The following is a 19,877-nucleotide window of genomic DNA, read 5'->3' as shown; positions in this document are numbered from 1 at the left end:
ATTATTGGAAAAGAGTAGTGGATGGAACCCTTCCAGCTGTACTAACTGTGAAGTTCAATTGTGCTTTAGGACAAATCTCTGTAGAATTATTCTGCCTGTAAAGGCAGTCCGGAATGAGTAGTGAAATGTCTTTAGTGCAGATGTTTCCAATACTTTGCATCTGTACTATTTCAGTGAACTTGATAATTTTCATTTCAGGGAAATAAATTGTGCTAAGCTGCTTTTTTGGCACTAGTACCATAGACCTTTTTGTAAAGAGATTGCCCTTTTACTTTTGACCATTTCTTTCGCAGAGGGCTGTCTGTGGAATTGATGTGGTCASAGCTTGTCCATATGTGCTATCTAAACACACCTAATTTTGCATCCCAATCAGTCCTAGTCAAGTCTGTAGTCAGAAAAACACCCCAAAAAGGCTTTATATTGTGTTCTATCCTATGAGTTTTGTATAATGATGACACCTATGAAGAAAACTGAAGAATATGAAGTATTGATCAGATATAGAAATTTAAATTCGTTTTTTCACCCACTCCAAGCTTAGAATGTGAATTGGATGCAATGCATCAGTATTAGATTCCAAACTGCAAAGAAATTTAATTTTGGGGGGTTTTTTGAACAACAGCTGTTTCTTGTGGGTTGGTCTATTTTGTTTATTTGTTGTTTTTTTTTTTCTTTTTTTTTTCTCACTCCCCCGTTTATCATCAAATTGTTTGATATTTTTGACTGATTCTTTTCTTGGAATATGTCCAGTAAGAATTTGTTACCTGTATCTTTAAGAGATTTTTCTTGACAAATGTCTAGTCCCGGCTGTTACCTCATTTTCACTGCATTCACATGGAAACCTTTCTTAAGCTTATTATATAGCTCCTGTATTATAGTATGAGGATTGTTTGATTATTTGTAGGTCTTTTCTTCTGTTGCAGAGGCGACCTCCAGATAATTCATTTTATGTAAGAACATGTAACAAGAATCCAAAGAAAACAAAATGGTGGTATCATGGTAAGTATCTAACTGGGACCAGAAATTTTTAACTTCTTTTCAGGCTGAAGGCAATTAAAATGTAGGAAAGTAGGATAAATGTGTTCAAAGCATTACACTTTTTCTAATCCAAAGTTATTTAAATCCTGTTTCTGAGATACTTTACTATGATTTTGTTTTTCTRTATCATATTTGAATAATTCCTGGTGGAAATTTAAGCATGTTTTAAATTGTAGGATTGAACTTTGAATGAAAGTTCTTGTAAACTGTATTAMTCCTTAACAAGTCTTAAGTTTAGGACTGGGGAAAGTTCATAATGAAACCAGGTTTTGCTCTAAACCCTGTGTTTTTGCTATTGTTATTAACACTTTTAAAGCTTTTTTGGTGTTGAAAAGATACCTATATATTGTTAACAGCTATGTGTTTTGGTAAATTTCCACTCTTAATCAGAATTTCCAATTGACTAACTTTAAAGGCTCCTAAGAACTAATAATACAGTAATAAGATACTCTGTGTACATGATAAAGTAGAGAAAAAAATTAAAATTTTATAATTTCTACAGTGCTAGTGTTGTGTAGGGCTTTTTTCTCTTTTGATTTTTGGTTTGGGGTTTGCTTTGCTTTTTCTTTTGTGTTTTTTTTTCTTTCCATGTGTTCTCTGTCTTGCTTTATACTGTGTGGTTTCTTTCTTCTGCCTCAGCATTTGTCATCCTCTACCCAGAGCTGCAGTTGGCTGTATGTGCTTGTCTTATCCACTCCATTGGTGAGGAAAGAGAGAAGAAGGGGGTAGAGATGGGCTATATTTTGTTTCTCTCCTCTCTTGTTAGCAATGCTTTCCTTGCCTTCCCTAGGAAAATTCTGTACAAACAGTAGTTATTGAAAGTACAAGTATTTTGGGAAGGGATATGTTAGAGCAGGTAATACTGTATGCTACTGTGGTGTAGGAGAGTTGATTCCATCACTGCCTCTTGTTGAAGGTTCCACCATAAGACATCCTCTGTTTTTTATGACCATTCCACTCCAGGATATGTTCTGTCCCTGAGGTGAGATGAGAGCAGGTATTCTGAGGAAGAAAATGTTCATGACTGAAGAGGCAAATGCCAAAACCTTCACCCTTAAAATTCTTAAGRTTCTTAAAAGTCCATGGATGTCTTAACAAGAAAAACTTGATAGTTTCATAATATTGGCTGAGACCCATGGGGTTATGACATATAGTAATGTAACAGAATGAAACTCTGTTTCTCATAATACAGTAATAGTATCTCGAAACAAGGTGGTTTGAGTACAGTAAGAGAAGTGCTGTATGTCACAAGATTAAGATGTATTTGAGATACTTGGGACCATCATATGGTTGTTTTTAAAACTGGCTCCAAGAATAATAATCATATTGCACACTAGGATGGATTTTTCATCTTCATCCGATTATTCAGCTTTCTCTTCTCTTTTTTCATGCTCTTGTTTGGTATGCCTCCATTTCTAGTTTTGGTTTCTCTTAATTGGCAGCTTTGTGAGAGTTTTTGGTAACTTTTTATTTTCACTTGCTAATTATTTTTAAAAAGAAACAAGTAAAGTTCCATTTATTTGCTTTATCTTCTGATTAAAATATGTTCTGTCTATATTTAATTTGTATTAGTCTCATTCTGATGTAGAGTAGAAATCTGTAAAAGGAGAACAGTCTGCAGATACTAGTTYTATTTCGTCATCATGAAATTCAATTTGCATTAAGCAAAACAGCTACTTARTATGAAAAGAAATCTGCATTACTGAATCTGAAGGTTGTATTATTATGGCTCAAAACCATCAAGGTGCTTACAGTTCAATGAATGAGTCTTTTAATTACTATGAAGTAACTATGCAATGGTCTTTTTTCTGGAGGCCAGAAAACCTTACTCCTCCTCAAATTCAGAGTAACCTAAAAACMAACCTGAGGAAAGAGAAAGGAAGTCAGTTGTTTAAATAACTCATGCTGTCTTGCTTCTTGATTTAAAGCTCATTGTGCTCCCCACTGCCTTAAATTCTTACATTGAAAATAAAAACATACCTGATGTCCTCTGGGCAAAAATTTTATAAATGATGGAGTGTTTCCCTTCCAGTTATGTGTGTATCATTTGCTTCTTCTCTCAGTTAATTTTGTTTCTCCTCTGTGGACATAGAACAAGAGTGCCAAGGCATGATTTTTAAATTGTCAGTGTTTTCTAAACAAGTTCAAAGAAATGGTATGTTACAGTAAAATGGGAAGTGTGAAAAGGTGCTTGTGTCTTGTTTATTTTCTGCTCATGCTTCAACTGAAGTGTTATATATCTAGCACATTTGGCTAGGTAAATGGGGGAAGAAAAAACAATCCCACCCAGGAGMCAAAGCAGGCTGTCCAAGGTAACTGCGGGGTGAAAATCAATGCCAGTGCTAATATGACAACCTGTGGAGGGGGATGCAGAGTGGTTCTGTCACTTCTGCCATCAGCTACCCACTGGACTGGTTTAGCTTTAATGTGGCATCAGAACTCTCTGTTTTGAAGAGATAGGAAGAAGCCTGTCATTTGTATTACTACATGCATTTGAAGGAAAATACTTTTTTTTCAATATGTGCCTGGAATTTATTTACCTGGGAGCAAAATAGTGCATGGTTGGGAGCTGATGTAAAGCAAGCCCATATAAACACAGAGTGATAAAGGGACACTTTGAGACATATTCTGGAATGTAAATTATGTGTCTGCATTTAACTTAGTACAGAGTTTTTAATCTCATTTCATCCCTGTCCCAACACAGCAACTTAGTCACAAGCAGTTAAGGAGTCTTGTTTGCTATGAAATGATGTCCTGAYAAGCCCTGTTGTAAAGCTCCTGATCCTTGATAACTGAAAATATTTCTAGATAACCTACCCTACCCAATGTCTGTTACAACTGTGCATTGACTTTTCTTGTGGAATTTCAATCTGAGAGTTGCTCATGTTCTGTTAAAGACAAGGGAGGATCATCCAGATACAGTTTACTTGGGAATCCAGACTGAAATTGGTTTCATAAAGCTGTTGCTTGACTTTTTTGTTCTCAGGAGGTAGATTTTTTTTTTTTTTGTGGGAGTGGGAAAAGTAATGGAAGTTTGCTTTCAATCAGCACCTCCTTGCTACTTTTGGATTTGGTTTTGATTTGGGTTTTCTCTTAAGTAGAATATGTTTTCTCTGGTATTTGGCTTAAAATTTTAGAACACCATTTAAATCTTTCTGTCTCTCTTTTTTTGCATGTACTGTAGCCTACTATAAAAATGAGTTTCTTTACAAGTAATAGGTTTAATATGATGTTTTCCCATTAAAATGTAGAATGTTTATGAGACTGCATTTTTTAGATGTGGGAGGTTATAAGTAAGTGCTTTAAAAATAAGCAGAGAGTTTGCTTTCTGTTAACAGCTCAATATTTGCTGCTAGCAGGTACAAATATACTGCAGCTTGATAAGTGAAGGAGAATGTTTAAAAGGGAGAGCATTAATATGGAGCACAATGCAGAAAAGATAGGCATAGAACATGCATTTTTGTAATATGTCTGGTCCAATCACAATGTCTGAAATTTATCGTATGTAATTTACTTTCAGCTTCAAGATTYTAGGTTTATAGTAGTAACCTATTCTTTGCATAATTGTGTAAGCTATGGTTTTGTGTTGAATCTTATAAATATGTGAATATACATGTATGTATATATATACATATATATACACACATATACACTTGTAAGCATATAAAGGGTTGAGAATGCATCAGAAGCAGCCCATTGTGCCAGGTTTTTTCCCTATAYATTCGTTATAAAAGGATGTCTTAATTCGAGAACTGTTGTGGACCTGCTATACTTCAAGGGTGTAAAATGTTAAGCGTATTTGATTTTTCATTTTCCTGGCAAGTGTCTTTCTAAATATCAAGTATGGAAATGACTGCTCTTTCAATTGAATATTTGCTGATACTAATATTTTTGGGGGAGTATGTGTGTTTTGGAAGTTTAGTTTTTGATCCTCTCTATTTTCCCCGAGTCATGATTGAACAAAACAACAGAATTACTCAATCAGGGTATTTCCTCTGCATGTTACTGTCWATGCTAGGAATTGTTTCTGCATATAGCACCTTGCTAATTTGGAATTAGAATGYTTATATGTTTTCCATAAATGCTCTTTTTTTATTTTAAAGATGACACATGTTGATGCCACCATTTTGTGATCCTCGTAGCAGAAGATAGTCCTACTGAGAAAATGAGCACTTTGATCATTCAGTCTTTGAACTTTAACCTTTGACTGGAAGTGACCTATAGGCAATGAAGACTACTTCCTTTGACTGCATTTTTACTAGTGTGCATTCTGGGCGCATGTTGATCGCTGGTTCAGTCCATGCAACTGACATGCTTTTATTAGTCATACAGTATTAATGCAGGTGTCCAGAAATGTCAGAATAATTCCATTTTTTTTTTAAGCTTTTGGAAGAATTCCAGGTCTTCATATATTGTGCAATAACACTGAGCTCCTTGGCGGTTTTGGTGCATCCATTGCCGGCAATGGACATTGTACCAGGGAACGGTTTTGCTCCTGCCACAAAAAAAGATTGACTCATGACAGAGCTTATGAAAGTTTTGGATATATTTGGATTATAAGCAAGGGATTGACAATTACCTTAAATACAGCCCATTCTTTTATATTTGGATTCTATGCACTGTGACCACAAAACTAGCAGCATGAGTTAACATGCCTAGCTGAAGGACTGTAATAAGATCATTACGTATTTATTAAATTGTTTATCTGCTGTCAAATTGTTTTGACATGGGCGGTTTTTCAAGTGACATTGGCAGAGAGGTACAATGTTATCCCTATGGTGAAATAAAACTACTTTTTGTATATAGTTATTCATATCTCTGAAGCAAAGGTATGAGTAATTTAGGGTATGAGTGATTTAAACAAGAATTTTATTTTGGAGATAGAGGATGGCAGTGATATAACTGAACTTGCTGCGGTCCGTAATTGGGCTTGTAATTTGTACTTTAGAGCTTTTTCCAAATAGATTGCACACTGTTATTTCCTGCTAGCCATCAGCATGAGCCCTACTGCCTACACCAATATTTCATTTATTTATGTGTTCAAAAGCAATCCATATAACATTCTTTTGTTTGCATTCACTGTTTCTTTTGTGTTGTATGTCATGTTCGAATGTTACAAAACAATATTTTGATTGAAAAGCTTTGTCAGAAGATATTTTCATGTAAATTATTTCTTTATCTTGTAAGCATCATCTTGTCTTTTGATCCTGTATTATAAAAAGAAAAAAAAATACATTTTTGACAGAGGCTTAAAGTTTTCACAAAAAAAGTGTGGACCTTCTTATTTAAGTTTAGACTAAAGTATATTTTCTTAACTTGCTTGTCCCACGTAGCCATGCCAATTTTTCCAGGCTTTTCTTCACAAACAAAAGGGGAAAAAGCCTAAAATCAGACATTTTTCTGTGGAGCAACATTTATTGAAATTATAGTTGTTCTCAGCACTCTGTAATATTTTGATACTGCAATTAGGTTGTCTTTTTAGGAAGCACTTTTATAAACTTAATACCTTTACACATATGCAAAATTTCTATATTTTTTTTTACTGTTGCCTTATAGTTGCACTCAAAATTTCAAGCAATTAATGCATGAATGTCTAAATCAAGTAATAACTTGATGTAAAAACAAACAAACAAAAGCAAAAAAAAATCCCTAAACCAAATCCAGAATGAATAACTACAATAACAAACTGAAAATTGGCTGAAAAGACTGATTTTTTTTTTTAATCTGCTGTATGATAACTGACGTTTTATAGCCTTGTACATACTTCTCTGTTACCTATTGTTAAAACATTTTAAAAAAAAGTATAGATGCTTAACTCAGGGTGGATCGAGTTCAGATGGATTTGCTTCAGAGAAGTATTTTGTACAGCATCAGAACTATAGATACTGGCAATGAAGCGAGGCTACAATATACTTCAGGAACTGCTTTTTTTTTCTACTGTACTGAAAATATTTCTTGGCCTTTAAAACTCAATGGCAAAATCTAGCTTTGGATATGAATTTGATGTGTGTGTATATATTTTCACAGTGAGCCTTTGAACCATAGAAATAATTTTCTTTTAAGAGCCAAAAAAAAAGGTTGTTTTAAACAAAAGAAAYACTTACGCTCTAAACTTTTTGTTTAGCAAAATTTTGTTGTGAGTTCATCAAACTGGTTATTTTTTGGAATGGTTCTTATGAAAGAGCCGTAATCTGATACTTAATCTGTATAGTCTTGTTACCTGCTCTGTATTAATTGAAAAGTTGAGAAATTCATGTATGAATGGTTCACATRATGGATCCTCTGAAAACTGTCCACAGGAAAGAGACCTTAATGTGACCAGGTAATGTCTGAAGAAATGGCTTAAGTACATCTCAGATTCAGTTACCTTTTCATATAGTGGCTTGTGAAACTACAATACATGGTTTCAGAGAAGCTTTATCACATASCATATGTATTTTGTTGAAGTTGGGTGTTGTAGTGCAAAGCATTATGCATTTTATTGACCTGTGCTATTACATGGACTATAGTGAAGTTAAATAACCAAATTTATGCTGCTGTTTAATAAATAAACTCCCACCCCCTATAATATATTTAGATCAAGGAAATGCAAGGTAGATTAGAAGAGAATGTACCTCAGGTCTTTTAGTTTACAGTAGAAATGCCTCATTGGTTCTCTTGTAGATCTGTGGGTAAGTTCACCTATACAGAGAGGGCCAAGACAAAGCTTATATACCACTCAAGCCCTCAAAATAATGCAACTATTCTGACAATGGTATGATGTCCTGAAATAGGGCTTGGATTAGATGAAGGTGGTGCCATCCTTTTCCTAGGGTGACCCTGTGTATGTAACTATCTTTCACTTGGAATTTCTCACGTSGTATGGTTACAGAATTGGCTTGAAACTATCTTGCTTTTATTTTGTGTCAATATTCATGTTGTTAAACACTTTGTTTTGTGTTTAGTGTCTTTATACTATAACACAATAAATTCTTGTTTTAAAATAGATTACTACCATTGAATGGAAATACGTGTGGACCTTTTCATGGTGGAGTGCAGAAGCATAGTTCCTTACATTCAGCCACTCTTGRGACAAAGCTGCCAGTAATTCTGACATGCTGTGAAGCATATTGGGAGGAATTGGCATAGAAGCAAGGTGTTTCCTCTTTCTCCAGAGGGTATCTGTTGTAACAGCTGAGGGAAATAGCTTATTTAGTAAAAAAAAAAAATAAATCACTAACATGTAATGCTTTCCTTTTTCACAGATGATCAAATAGTTCTTTATCATGTTTTTTGGTTTTTTTGCCATTTGACAAGCACTTCTAATGAGAAGTTTCAGGTGCAGGATTCTTGTTTGCTGCAGTGGTGGGAAGGGAGTTTGTATTACTTTGTCAGCATATATCAGGACTGTTTAATTAAATCTCTGCCCCACACCTGTAATTGCTTGGAGTTTTGTTTGTACAATTTTTTTGCTCAAGAGATGATGTCTTCTAGTTTGTAAAAGGTTAAGCACTTCATACCTAAAACATGTATTTTAATGAAAAATTCAGTTTTTAAATTCATGTATCCTGTGTTGTGAAGGTTATTCTGGATGCTTGATTTTTATTTACTACTTTTTTTGAAAGTGTGACAAAAACYTAAGATGTGAACTATATTTAAAGGTATGGTTTAAGGAGACTATAAAGTTTCCAGGTCAGTAATTAATGATGTTGTAAAAAGAGAGGGGGAAAAACCCTCCATCTGTGGCTCTCGTGTTTATTAGARCATGTCCTGTTGATATTAAGAGATCTGCAATAGTACACCTATAGAATTTCAAGGTTTGGGGGAAGTCAGTATGGTTTTTGCCTTGTCTGGTAGAGCAATTGAGCATTATGTTGACTTMGCATGCTCACAAATCCTGATCATTCTGAAAAATAGATTTCTTTTAAAACCAGTTACTTTTAGTCTGTATCACCCAATCCAGTTTGGATTTGCTCTAATACACAGTGGTACCTGAATAGTTTGGTGTTGAACTGAGTTAGGGGAATTAAGCTGCCTTAGTGGTATTCCATCTCAGCTGCAGTCACACAGCAGCATTGGAAGAAAGACTTTGGGTTTGATTCGTGTGCCAGGTGCTGGTTGGCCTGTTGTTCCCGGGAGTAATACTAAATTTCAAAGCCTCCAGAATTTTAAATACCTTTATAAAACTGGAAGAATAGAAATAYCATGAGTTGCCTTTTACTATAAAATATAATTCAGAAATACTAATTTGAAAATACTTAGCCTCTGCTTTTATTTCATTTTACTGGTAACAGCAGTGGAAGAAAATTGTTCACTTGCCATCTCTTTTTCTTCCAGATTTTGTGTACTTTTAAAAACAGTGTTAAAGGAGTTTTGAGCAGCTGATTCAATGTAACAAATTCTCTCTGGAGCTAAAGGGAATTTTTCTTGAATTACAAAGGAAAAGCATTTCAGTAACATTGTAGTTCCAAAGCAATTCCTATCCTGAAGGACCTAGGCAAAAGCCTGTAGGTTTCATTCAGGTACTTCTTTTGTATTTAAAAACCAAAAATGAAATGCCAAATCGATAGACTGTGCAGTGTATATCAGTGTAAAGATCAGATATATAAGTTTGTGTCCACAATCTCTAATATAATACTTCATAGGAGCTTTAGTGTGTGAGTTGGTGGTAGTAGGTTAGATTGCATTTAACTCCCTCTAGTTTATATACATGCTGTCTGCAGTGTAATGTCRTCTTTTGAAGGGACATTTTTCTCTTGACCTCTTCTGGTGAAGGAGCTGCTTACAAGAGACTCTTCTGAATAGGAATCCAGTGAAGAATCGATCATCATCCATGATGATGGTCTCAAAGAAAGATGTTACAATCTGAAATCCTGTAACACTGACCACAATTCTTTTCCTCATCCTGGCCTGGTTTTTGGTATTTAAAATCTCCATGATAAGACCTCAAAACTTTTGTCATGCCTTCAGCAATTGGGAACCTGTTTTCTTCAAGCCCCTTGAAGTGCTTTGTTCGAAGTAGGTCAGGGTTAAAGCTGTTCAAATAAACATTCTGGGCSCTTTGTCATACCGGGACTACAATATTATCTGGATATTGCTAATGCAGTTCTCTGGGGCATTTAATCCTGAAAGATAAAATCAAGCATGGTTCCTGCTATTACCAGAGAAGGAGGAATTTGTACTCCTTCCTTTCCAGTCTAATGATTTACATTCCTACCTTGCATCTAACCTTTTTCTTGAGTCTGCACTGAGATGATTTGACATGGTAAACTTAAAAAAAAAGTGAAAATCTGTCTTCTCAATTAGCAAATTCAATCAGCTTGCTGCATAATCAATAGTGCAAGAAATGGAAAGCTGGTGTTTGGAAGGTGGGGGCTAAATGATTTGTATCTTTAGAATTTTCTGCATAATGTAAAGCATTAGCAAATGTGTTACGCAGAAGCTATGAGAAGTTAYGTCCCATTGCTGTAGGCAATTTATTGAAGATCAGAACTCTGGAAGATGCTGTATAGGTTGTATACATAACTAAATAAACGAGTGAGAAAGATAAGTCATCTAAACTCCAGATAACTTAAAGTACATCAAGCCCAAAGTCCAGATTTGCATAAGTCTTTAAATCCGTGAGAATTGAGATGAGGGGATAAATTGGAGGCATCATCTTGCACTGGTATCTTCGCATCACACTGGATTTTGGACTCTTAGCTCTTTTAATCTCTTAGGTACCTGGGCATTGGCATCTGTCCTAAGCAGTAACTACTGTCTTAAGCATTATGCTGGAGTAACAGGTGACTTCAGGTTCTTTAATAATAATCCAGACAGTCCTGTATTGGGAATGATTTTTCAAATGCTCCTTCAAATTGTGTTGACCCACACAGTAAGGATACCACATGGAGATAAGATATGCTCATAAAGTAGGGTGGGAGGGAGAACAACCAGTTCTTAAGTTTGTTAGCATCCTGAAGGTTCTCTGAAGATCAGTGGCTGGTGGCATATTGTTTTGGGTTTCTCTGGTTTTGGGATTTCGGGTTTGGGTTTGTTTTTTTGGTGATTTTTTTTGTGGTGTTTTTTTTTTTTTTTAAGAGCACATCAGCAATTGCACCAATCTATAACTCTTACGATGCAAAGTTCTTCAAAAGACCTGGAAAAGGGGAACTGAAAGGCAACTATGGTCACAATGCAAACTGCAGGATCAAGGTCCTGTATGAAAACCAGTAGCAGCTTGTTGAGATGTACTACATTAAGGAAAAGAGAATGGGTAGCTCTCTCCATGAACTGAGGTAATAGGTTTTTTTTTTTGCCTCGGCATTAATTTTTCCAGAAACCCTWACAAACTGAGCAAAGTAGATTTCATGCTGTACGTGACAGGAGATTTTGAAACCTTGCAAATGGAAAATAGACTGGATACAGTGGTTTGCTATGTGCTTTGTAATTCTGAGAATTTCTTCTGTTAGCTTCCTTGCTTTAGTCTGTAGGAATGGACTAGCATACCTAGGCACTAATATGTCTTCCTAGTATCTTGGGTAGTATTGGAGAACACTGTCTAGAAAAGCTTAGAATTCTTTTCCCTAAAAGCTGCTCTGGATTTTTGTCACATTCAATTTATCCTCTACTTCTAGATGTTTTAATACTGAGGGTTTTTTAACTCATTTGTGTGCAACTCTTTTTGAAAGTGAATTATAAAGGCTTACCATTTGGATACTGGTATAAATTGTCATTTCATCCAGAAGGCAAGTTTCCTTACATTAGTAACTGTAGCATGCAATATGCTAAGGCTTTGGTCTTCCTGAAAGACTTGTGAAATGTAAATYCATCTGAACTTCTTATTCAGTATTGGATGTGCCCGGGTAAGGATAACAAGAACTGTKCCAGCCGGATCAGTCTGGAGCATCCCTGCACAGCAAGTGTAATGTCTCAGGGTTTTCTTTGGAGTAAACCAAAGATGTAATTGGAACATGTGTGGTGATCTCTGCATAAGCTGATTCCATATTGTTTTGTGTTGAGATGTTTTTCTGTGTATTTCAAGACAGCCMTTAATGTACTGGTGCTTGATTTTGAGTAATGGGTCCTGTCACTATGGACTGTTTGTCATATGGTAAAGCAATTACAACTCTTTCTTATATTTGCCAAGTATTATGGCAGGATTTGGCATCTAGAAAGGAATCTTTCTGCATGGTCCACCAGAATGCTGCATCTCTCTGTCATACAGTTTTATKTCTTGGGTTTGGTCTCAATAGCAGTTATATGTGTGGGTACATACTGAAGTTGGGTACTAATCTTGCTTAGGCCATGCATAAATTGAGTTGATTTTAGTGTCTATCAGTCTTTATATGTTTTATCTTATTTTATACAGTATCAAACACCTTATTAATTGCAGCTTTTCAATTAAAAGAGTCAGCTACCATCAACATTTTCATTCTTTATGATMTTTTTTAAAGCAAAGATACTGCATTAAAAATAATGTGGAAAAAAGGAAGTGAGAATCGATAGCTTTTGTCTGGAAGTTAAAACCTAAAAATACTTGCAAAATGCTCCTTTCAAATTTCAATTTTTTAAATCTAAGGTATTTTTTTCTGTTGACTTTGCTTTTCTTTTATCCAATGTATATATAAATCAGTAATACACTGGGTTCCATAGTGAACCTTAAGTGTAACAAGGGAACAGATAAAACTGCCCCAGGGTTTTCAAATCAATCTGTAAAGATGCAGTGTCTTGTAATTTGTTTATGCTTTGTCTTAATATGCCTTTGAAGAATCAAAACATTTTCAAACTTCTATGAAGGCATGTGAGCTCTGTTTAAACTTCCAGAGAAATACAGAGATATACAGATCTGCCATAGACCTTGCCTTTTTATTTATTGTTCCAGGAAATAAATTGATCCTATTCTCTCATTGARCGAACACTAAACTTCTCAAATTATGTGGGGGTTTACTCTTGCTTAATTTGTCAAATTCACCAACATTCAACCATCATAAAACTAATGCTTTTGGTAAATTATTGGGTGGGTAGGAAATGTCTGGCTCAATGATGTGTTATATAGGAACATTTTAGTAAAATATCCAGTTAGCCCATTTGTGTCAATTCTCAAAATATACTAGAGTTTCTGTACTCCCAAACTCTCATTGTCCTGGCATAGCTAGCACACARTGGTGAACTGATGATTTGGTGATGGTGCAGGATAAGGTGGGAATTTTATCATTAATGGGAGAACACTACACTGACTGCTCATTAAAAAAAAWTATCAAGTTAGAACTGCTGCAAACCTTACTTTCCACTGTATTATACCTTCATATAGCAATAAAATTCCAGCTATTTTTATGTGCCTGACAATATTTGTGCTTCATTACAAGCCAGTAGTTTGTAATTTGGTCATCAGACCCGAAAAACCTTTACTAAGAGGCGGGGTCCTAATTTTTTGTCAGGATTGTGAAATGATGTGATGCCAAACAACTTTAATCAAATTCATCTAATACTGATATGATTTATCTCGCTCTCAGAATTCATTGTTATACTATTTGTTCATTGCTGTCCTCTGAGAAAGTTACAGTAYTTGTTGCTATAACGTATAATATACAGCAAACTTCTTGCACGGTAAGCTCTCTTGGAAATGGATACTTTGAGGGTGAAACGGAGGACTTCAGTTGTATTTGATGTAGGTGTTACATGCATTGATTCTGTATTTTCAGCTGATGCYATACCTGCTGCTTACTCAAGTACAYTCCACYTGTTTTAAAGCTGTGTGTTGTTACAGTCCCTAGAAGTATCAGGAATCTTGTTGCTCTAAGAGCTGTCACTTAAAAAATTGGGTGCAACTGAGAATGAAGCTTGTGTGTGCTGGCAGGAGATAGTCCTAACAGCAGATTGGAGGCATGGTAATCCTCTAAAAATAAACATCATTTGAGTGACAATGCTGCCAGTTGCCCTTGCTTTTAGTGTTGCCATTCATGAGATTCTATACTTAGAAGCATATGTAGGCAAGGCTTTATTACCATTCCTGTTGACCATGATAAACCCTTTATGTTGTGYACTGAGTCATGCTTGCAGTACTGGTAATTTCTGAACAGTTTTTTTTTTTTTCCTGGGGCTGGGAGAGGGGGAATCCTTTTTTCTGTATGAATACAGGGTACAGACAATTTCTCTTTTCTGCTCTTGCAGTTGGCTTCATATAAGTCTAAGGTAGTTCYTGTTCCAAGAGAATAATAATTTAAGAAATTGCTTATTTATTACAGGTTTAATTACTGTATGAATTTATAATCTCGCCTAGTTTCCTTAATAATTCTTKTACTTCTACAAAATGGAAATGCAGGCCCTTTTCAACTTGTTGCAGAATTGTTCCACTGTCCTGCAATAAAATAGTATTTAGCAGTGTAACTTAATAGAGATGGATGGGAAGCAAATGAACTAAGCAGAATGGAAAGCATCTTTCTACTGATTAAATTCTCATTGGACTACWTGTGTCCTTTCATCTTTTTATCTGTATCAGGTAAATTTAATGTCAGTATAAGAATGTGCTTAGTGAAATACTTAGTTTTCATGTCAAACACTGGCCTTGATGTAAAGATGTAAAGGCCTAAAGCCTGCTTTCTCTGGGATCTAGTCTGTTACAGTATGCTACTYGTAAGGGTGGCAATAGGTCTGATTAGGTACAGTCTCTCAGCAGCATGATGGTGCAAATAAAYGTACGTATGCTGATGTACAAACTGGTCGCATTATGGGTGTCACTTTGATTATGTTTGAAGTGCTGCTGTAACCTGTGCCTGCACTGAGAGGCACTAATGAGAGTCCAAACCATTTCAAGATGGGCGTGATCCTCTTGTACAACACTGTCAATGGAAATAGCATCATGTTTGGGCTTGTTTGAAGGCCTTTTTATGTAGTCAGAATGCTATCAGTAAAGAAAAACCCTCAAAAACCCCAGGCTTGTAAACAGGAATTTAATCTTACAGAATCTGTTGTTTCCTTGCCCTGTAATTATGCTTTGTCTTTCCCAAACTTCTCTCCTGTGCAAAGCCAGTGTAATCAGATAGCAATGCCTACTGATGTAGAAATAGGCCCTTTCTAAGTGTCTCTGTGCTTTTTAATGGAAAGCCAATATACCATGATCTTCAGTTCTGATATTATTCTTGCTGATTTATCAAACTGTAGTTACATTTGTCTTCATTGCTGTAGCCATGAGATGTGAAACCCTGGCTGACTTGAATGACCTTGGTTCTCTTCTGCCATTCTATGCTCTGTGCTTTATAGAAGTAATTAAAATCTTGTCTTTTATTTGGTTTTTTTTTTTTTTTTTTTTTGTGTTTTTGGGTTGTTTTTTTTTTTGGGTTTTTTTTTTTTTTTTTTTTTTTTTTTATATATCTGAAAAACACATAGGATATATGAGAAGTTTCCAATATTCATAATGGGTGATGAATTTATATTAAGTATCTGTGCATATACATACACAAAGTTTATGCAGTTAATATACATATTAACTAATAGGTATAAATATGCAATATCACATTTTCTGTAGTTGTAAGAAGGTGGGATGACTACAGAATTTTTTACTGTACTTAGTGTACCAATAAACAGAAAATTATGGAAATAACAGTCACAAATTAAATGTGCAAATTAAAACTAGAGACTTAGGGCTAACTTTTGTGCAGTTTTGGATACACAACTATGATAATGAGTGATGTGAAGCTTTCTGAATGTGCAGTACAACTCCTAATATTTACTATAAAGTAATTAACCAATATAATTTTAAAGTTTCACTAGCATTATTAGAAGGGTAAAGCACTTAYTTAACATGGCTTTACTATTCCCAGCACTGATGTATGAAAGCCATGGCAGCAAGTAATTACTGGGAAATTCAATGCTACCTGCCAAGCAATCTGAATTTGGGCCAGTGGGTCAACTGATAAAGAAACAGTGTTCATACCTTAATGAAAGGAGACCTAGGTGCAAGCTGGTAACTGCAAAATCAGCACATCATTCTGGTCGGATTCACTTTGTGTTTTAAAAAYGATACTTGTTAAAGGAGATGAGGAACCTAGAGTTTTCTCAATGTCCTTACACCAACAGTGATGGAAAAATTCAACATATGCTGACAAGTGCAAGTTCTAGTTCACATAATTTAGATTCTTGAAGTGATTGGGTGATTCGTGTGGTTTAGGGAACTCACATTCTAGACATGAATCATCAAAGATAGTGTGTTAGTATGAGTTGTTAAAATTCATGCTTGTGAGACCTCACTGGAGCATAAAGAGTAAATGTTTTCAATTACCTGAGAAAACTCTTCACAGTATTTACATGTAGTTTGTTTTGTCTTGGTTTTTTCATGCCTCTCATTCCATGTACCACCTAGTGAGAAATTGATTTAGTCATTTGTATGTCATGCATTGTAGTAAAAAAATCTACTTTTRTAGTCACAGTTCTGCACCTGTAATTGGGGAGAGCAGTGGTCTGACTAGACTTTAGTTCATTAATAATACTGTATTTTAATCAACTATAATCCCAAGCTCCTGTGTTTTGCTTTTAATGATTGGAAGAGTATTATTAAGAAAATTAAGTGACCTGTTCTTCTGGTACTAAGCTATTCGAGGCTTTTATTCAGCTGAATGACTGACTAATGTAAATAATGCATCATTTGCTTCTTATCAGTATTTTATGAGCACTCTATGAACTTCATTATGCTTTCAACTTTAGTATCAAATTACCATCCAAATTCTTTCAGTTTTCTTTGAAAATTACAATTCTAATAAAAATATATATTAGTAAAAATTAAAATATTTTTATTTTTTGCAAGTGAGTGTGAAAGTGATGGTTTATTTTTTTCTGAATCTGAGGTTAAAAATGACAAGGCCAAATAGCTTTAAGTGTCCTGCACTTGTGTGTACAGACCACATAGAATGACTATCCTTTTCCCCACTTAGATATTTGCATTTAGGCATTGATGTGGCCTTTTGTTATTTTCAAACTGCATTCTGAATTAATCACTCCTGTTAACAGCTTGCATACTGAAACTAGATTGTTGGGCAAGTCATGACACTCCTGTTGTTTAATAAGGGAGTGGAGGGAAAGAGTATACACAAACTATGCATCTTGTTTTCGAAACCTGAGAAGTTKTATGTTGTATTAAGCTGCATTGACTGGAGGTGTGCTAACTAGCCTTTATCCTGTATCTCAGCAGCAGCAGCAGCAGGGAAAAAACTCTCAAACATAAAAGTGCAGTAAATCTAAAGAAGTGACTACTAATGCAGTTTAGTTGTTCTGATATATAAAGCTCCAATCCTATAGGAAACATTAAAAAAGCAAAATACACCCACGAACTTAAAATTATTACAACATATATTAATCCTTGTTTCATAAAATATTTGCCTATAAATGGTAAGTTTTGGGATGAAATCTGCTCTTTTTTATTCTGTTTTCTTTCAACTACATTCCATTTGCACCACAAAATGTATGTCAAGATACAAGACTTTTTAGTTGATAAATGTATCTCAAGATACATTTTTAAACTAAGCTTTTAGCTGTCTTCTACTAGYAATATTATAAAAATGTTAGGTATTGAAATAATAGCAAAGCTTGGAGATTTTAGAGGCTTGTTTATATTATAGAATTCTATAATTCTGTCTATTTCAGAAAGTTCACAAAACCTCCCTTGTAACATGATGCTGACATTATTTGGATGCATTTTTCTCTGGGTACATTGGGATGCTGTGTATGTGCTGTGCTGTAGGGTTCTTCTTCAAAMTACTAATAGTAAGTAAAGCAAAAATGACATGACATTAAATTACAAAGGAAAACAAAAAAACAAAAAAAAACAAGGGAAAAACGAAAGAACTCCACAAACTTCTATGGACAGCATCATCATGATTCAGCATGTGAATGAACTTCTACTCGTGCAAAAATCTGTAGTAGCCCAATGAAAAGTACTTCCATTATTATCCATTGCTACATTATATCAGAAGACTACATAAGAAATTGTACTATACTGTGTATTTCTGTCCTCAGTTCTTAAATTAAGGGGTAAGGAATCTCAGAAACATAAAACAAAACAATGGAGCAATGAGAAGGGGAGGATTAACAAGCTAGCACTGCTGAATMCAGGGTACGTATAAAACTTCCATAGCAAATGCTGAGTTCCCAACGTGTTTTTAAACAAGTTGTAAATACCATCTTAGTGWTCTGTTACTATGAATAAAAGCTTGCAAAATCATTTAGATACAATACAGCTCTGCCACTAGGTGTCGTAACATGTATTTGGTGTGTAAATTATCTACAATATGCAAGCTTACTACCAAAATTCACCTGGACTCTGTGCTTTTAGAGTGTTCCTACACCATGYTTGGGAATCCTGTCAGGCTACATTTTTTTCTTTTTTGCTCAGTACTGATCCATCTCTTGGTATCAATGATAATGAAAAAGAATTCTCATGGAATAACATACTGGAGGAAATATGAAGTGTGGACTCATTCTGATCCTGATTTATCCGTTGTATTTTAAAGTTACATTTGCTATGAATAATGTTATAACTCTCATGCCTATCATTAAAACTTAGTTGTGTAGCAAAAAGACATAGATCTTTCCCTTCAAAAAAAATCTAGTTTTGCTTCTAAGCCTGAGGAATTTTGTTAGTGCAATCTTGCAAAACAGGTAGGAAGATGATTCCAGTTCTGATGCTTCTACCTGGATTTYGCATAGATTTAAAAATTCTTGGTTTGTTTTGTTTAAGCCAATCAAGAAAACAGATTTTTACCAAATAAATTAGATAGATTGTGGATTAAACTTGGAAATCTTTTATTAATGAACAATAAACTTCTGATTACTTTGAGATAAAAATTTTAATGTTATCTTTTTCATACTAAAGAAAGTGAGAAAGTAATTTACTTGATTCCCCCCCATCAATCTATTAATTTCTAATTTAAAGGAAGAAAGAATTTAGAATTTAATCTCRTTTTTACGTAAGCATTTTTTGTTTTGGCAGTTTTCTTTTTAAATTTTTCCATCTAATTCTGCCTTTTGTAAGGGATGTGCAAACCTGAAACCTGGCAACAAGTTAAACATTTTTATGGTGGCAAAGCCAAAGAACCGTTGGTTTTGATTAGAAAGGCACAGAAACAGCAATTTAGCCAGGGCTTTATGTAGCTGAGCCCGGGCACTGTAAGGAGGGAGGGTTTGTGCCCACCTGGGGAGGGAGGAGGTTTCAATGATGCGCCGTGGAACCTCCCCGGCTGAACCTCCACAGCTACACTCCCTGGCCCTCACTCCTGCAGCCTCCCTCCAGGCAGCGCCCAGCAACTCCATCAGTTGTCTTCTCTTCCAGAAGTATTTGCCCTAATTCTAGACAGAAGAAAATTTTAACATAAATCATGTTTATGAGTTTTTGCCTTTCTCTGAATACAGCTCTCTTCGGAGGGAGAGGGGAAGTACGTTGGAGAGTTAGTGGTCCAAGCCAGAGCGAGATGAGTAACACCAGCAAGAGGAAATAAAATCAAGCCTCTTCTCTGGTGTGCTGTGGTGGCTGCCCCCCTCCCCCTGTATTTCTGCCAGCCATTATTTTCTTTTTCCTTGCCTGAAGTCTCGCTGCCCGCAGCTCGCTCTCTCYGGACGCGTAAGGAGCGGTGCAGACAGCGGCGCTCGGGAGCAGCCGAGAGGGGGCAGAGCACACGCGCCAGGCCGCTCCAAACCCCACTCACGGACCGGCGCGGCCCCCGCGCCGCTGCTCTCCGCTCTCCCCGGGTCGGAGTTTCCTCTGCGGTGCCGAAGCCCCGCCGTGTGGTGCAGCCCGGCCCCGGCTCTGGCCCCGGCCCGGCGGGGGAAGGTGAGCGCGGGGTGCCGGGCCCGCCGGGGCTGGGGGCGGGCGGAGGGCGCAGGGCCCCGCGCCG

At 35.9% G+C, this 19,877-nt stretch overlaps 2 protein-coding genes and 1 long non-coding RNA gene across 5 annotated transcripts in view; 2 read left to right on the top strand and 1 right to left on the bottom strand.

Annotated features, from left to right (window-relative positions):
- UBE2W (ubiquitin conjugating enzyme E2 W) overlaps positions 1–8,247 on the top strand; it is a 30,766-nt gene extending 22,519 nt beyond the window's left edge. For 2 of the 3 annotated variants that reach the window (XM_057363944.1, XM_057363945.1), the window contains exons 5-6: positions 921–996; positions 1,675–3,032. In XM_057363944.1, coding sequence (XP_057219927.1) covers positions 921–996; positions 1,675–1,847 — 249 coding nt within the window. In that variant the 3' untranslated portion in view covers positions 1,848–3,032. Of the gene's footprint in view, positions 1–920; positions 997–1,674; positions 3,033–5,138 lie in introns of those variants that run through there. The other variant, XM_057363946.1, reaches the window with a different exon arrangement.
- LOC130572322 (uncharacterized) lies at positions 3,022–19,688 on the bottom strand. The gene is made up of 3 exons (XR_008965206.1): positions 19,178–19,688; positions 16,274–16,350; positions 3,022–3,115 (listed from the first exon to the last, which is right to left on the bottom strand). It is a non-coding gene; the product is annotated as an uncharacterized LOC130572322 (long non-coding RNA).
- A 56-nt stretch (positions 19,689–19,744) lies between these two features.
- Positions 19,745–19,877, top strand: part of STAU2 (staufen double-stranded RNA binding protein 2) — a 170,721-nt gene continuing 170,588 nt past the window's right edge. Inside the window, exon 1 of the mRNA XM_057363938.1 lies at positions 19,745–19,813. The gene's annotated coding sequence lies outside the window, so the exon portion shown is untranslated. The remainder of the gene's footprint in view (positions 19,814–19,877) is intronic.

The sequence above is a fragment of the Malurus melanocephalus genome, unplaced genomic scaffold, assembly GCF_030028575.1.
Source record: "Malurus melanocephalus ecotype Western Australia unplaced genomic scaffold, MMel_1.1 scaffold_32, whole genome shotgun sequence".
Classification (NCBI taxonomy): Eukaryota; Metazoa; Chordata; class Aves; order Passeriformes; family Maluridae; genus Malurus; species Malurus melanocephalus.
This window is presented reverse-complemented; position numbering and strand designations above follow the sequence as displayed.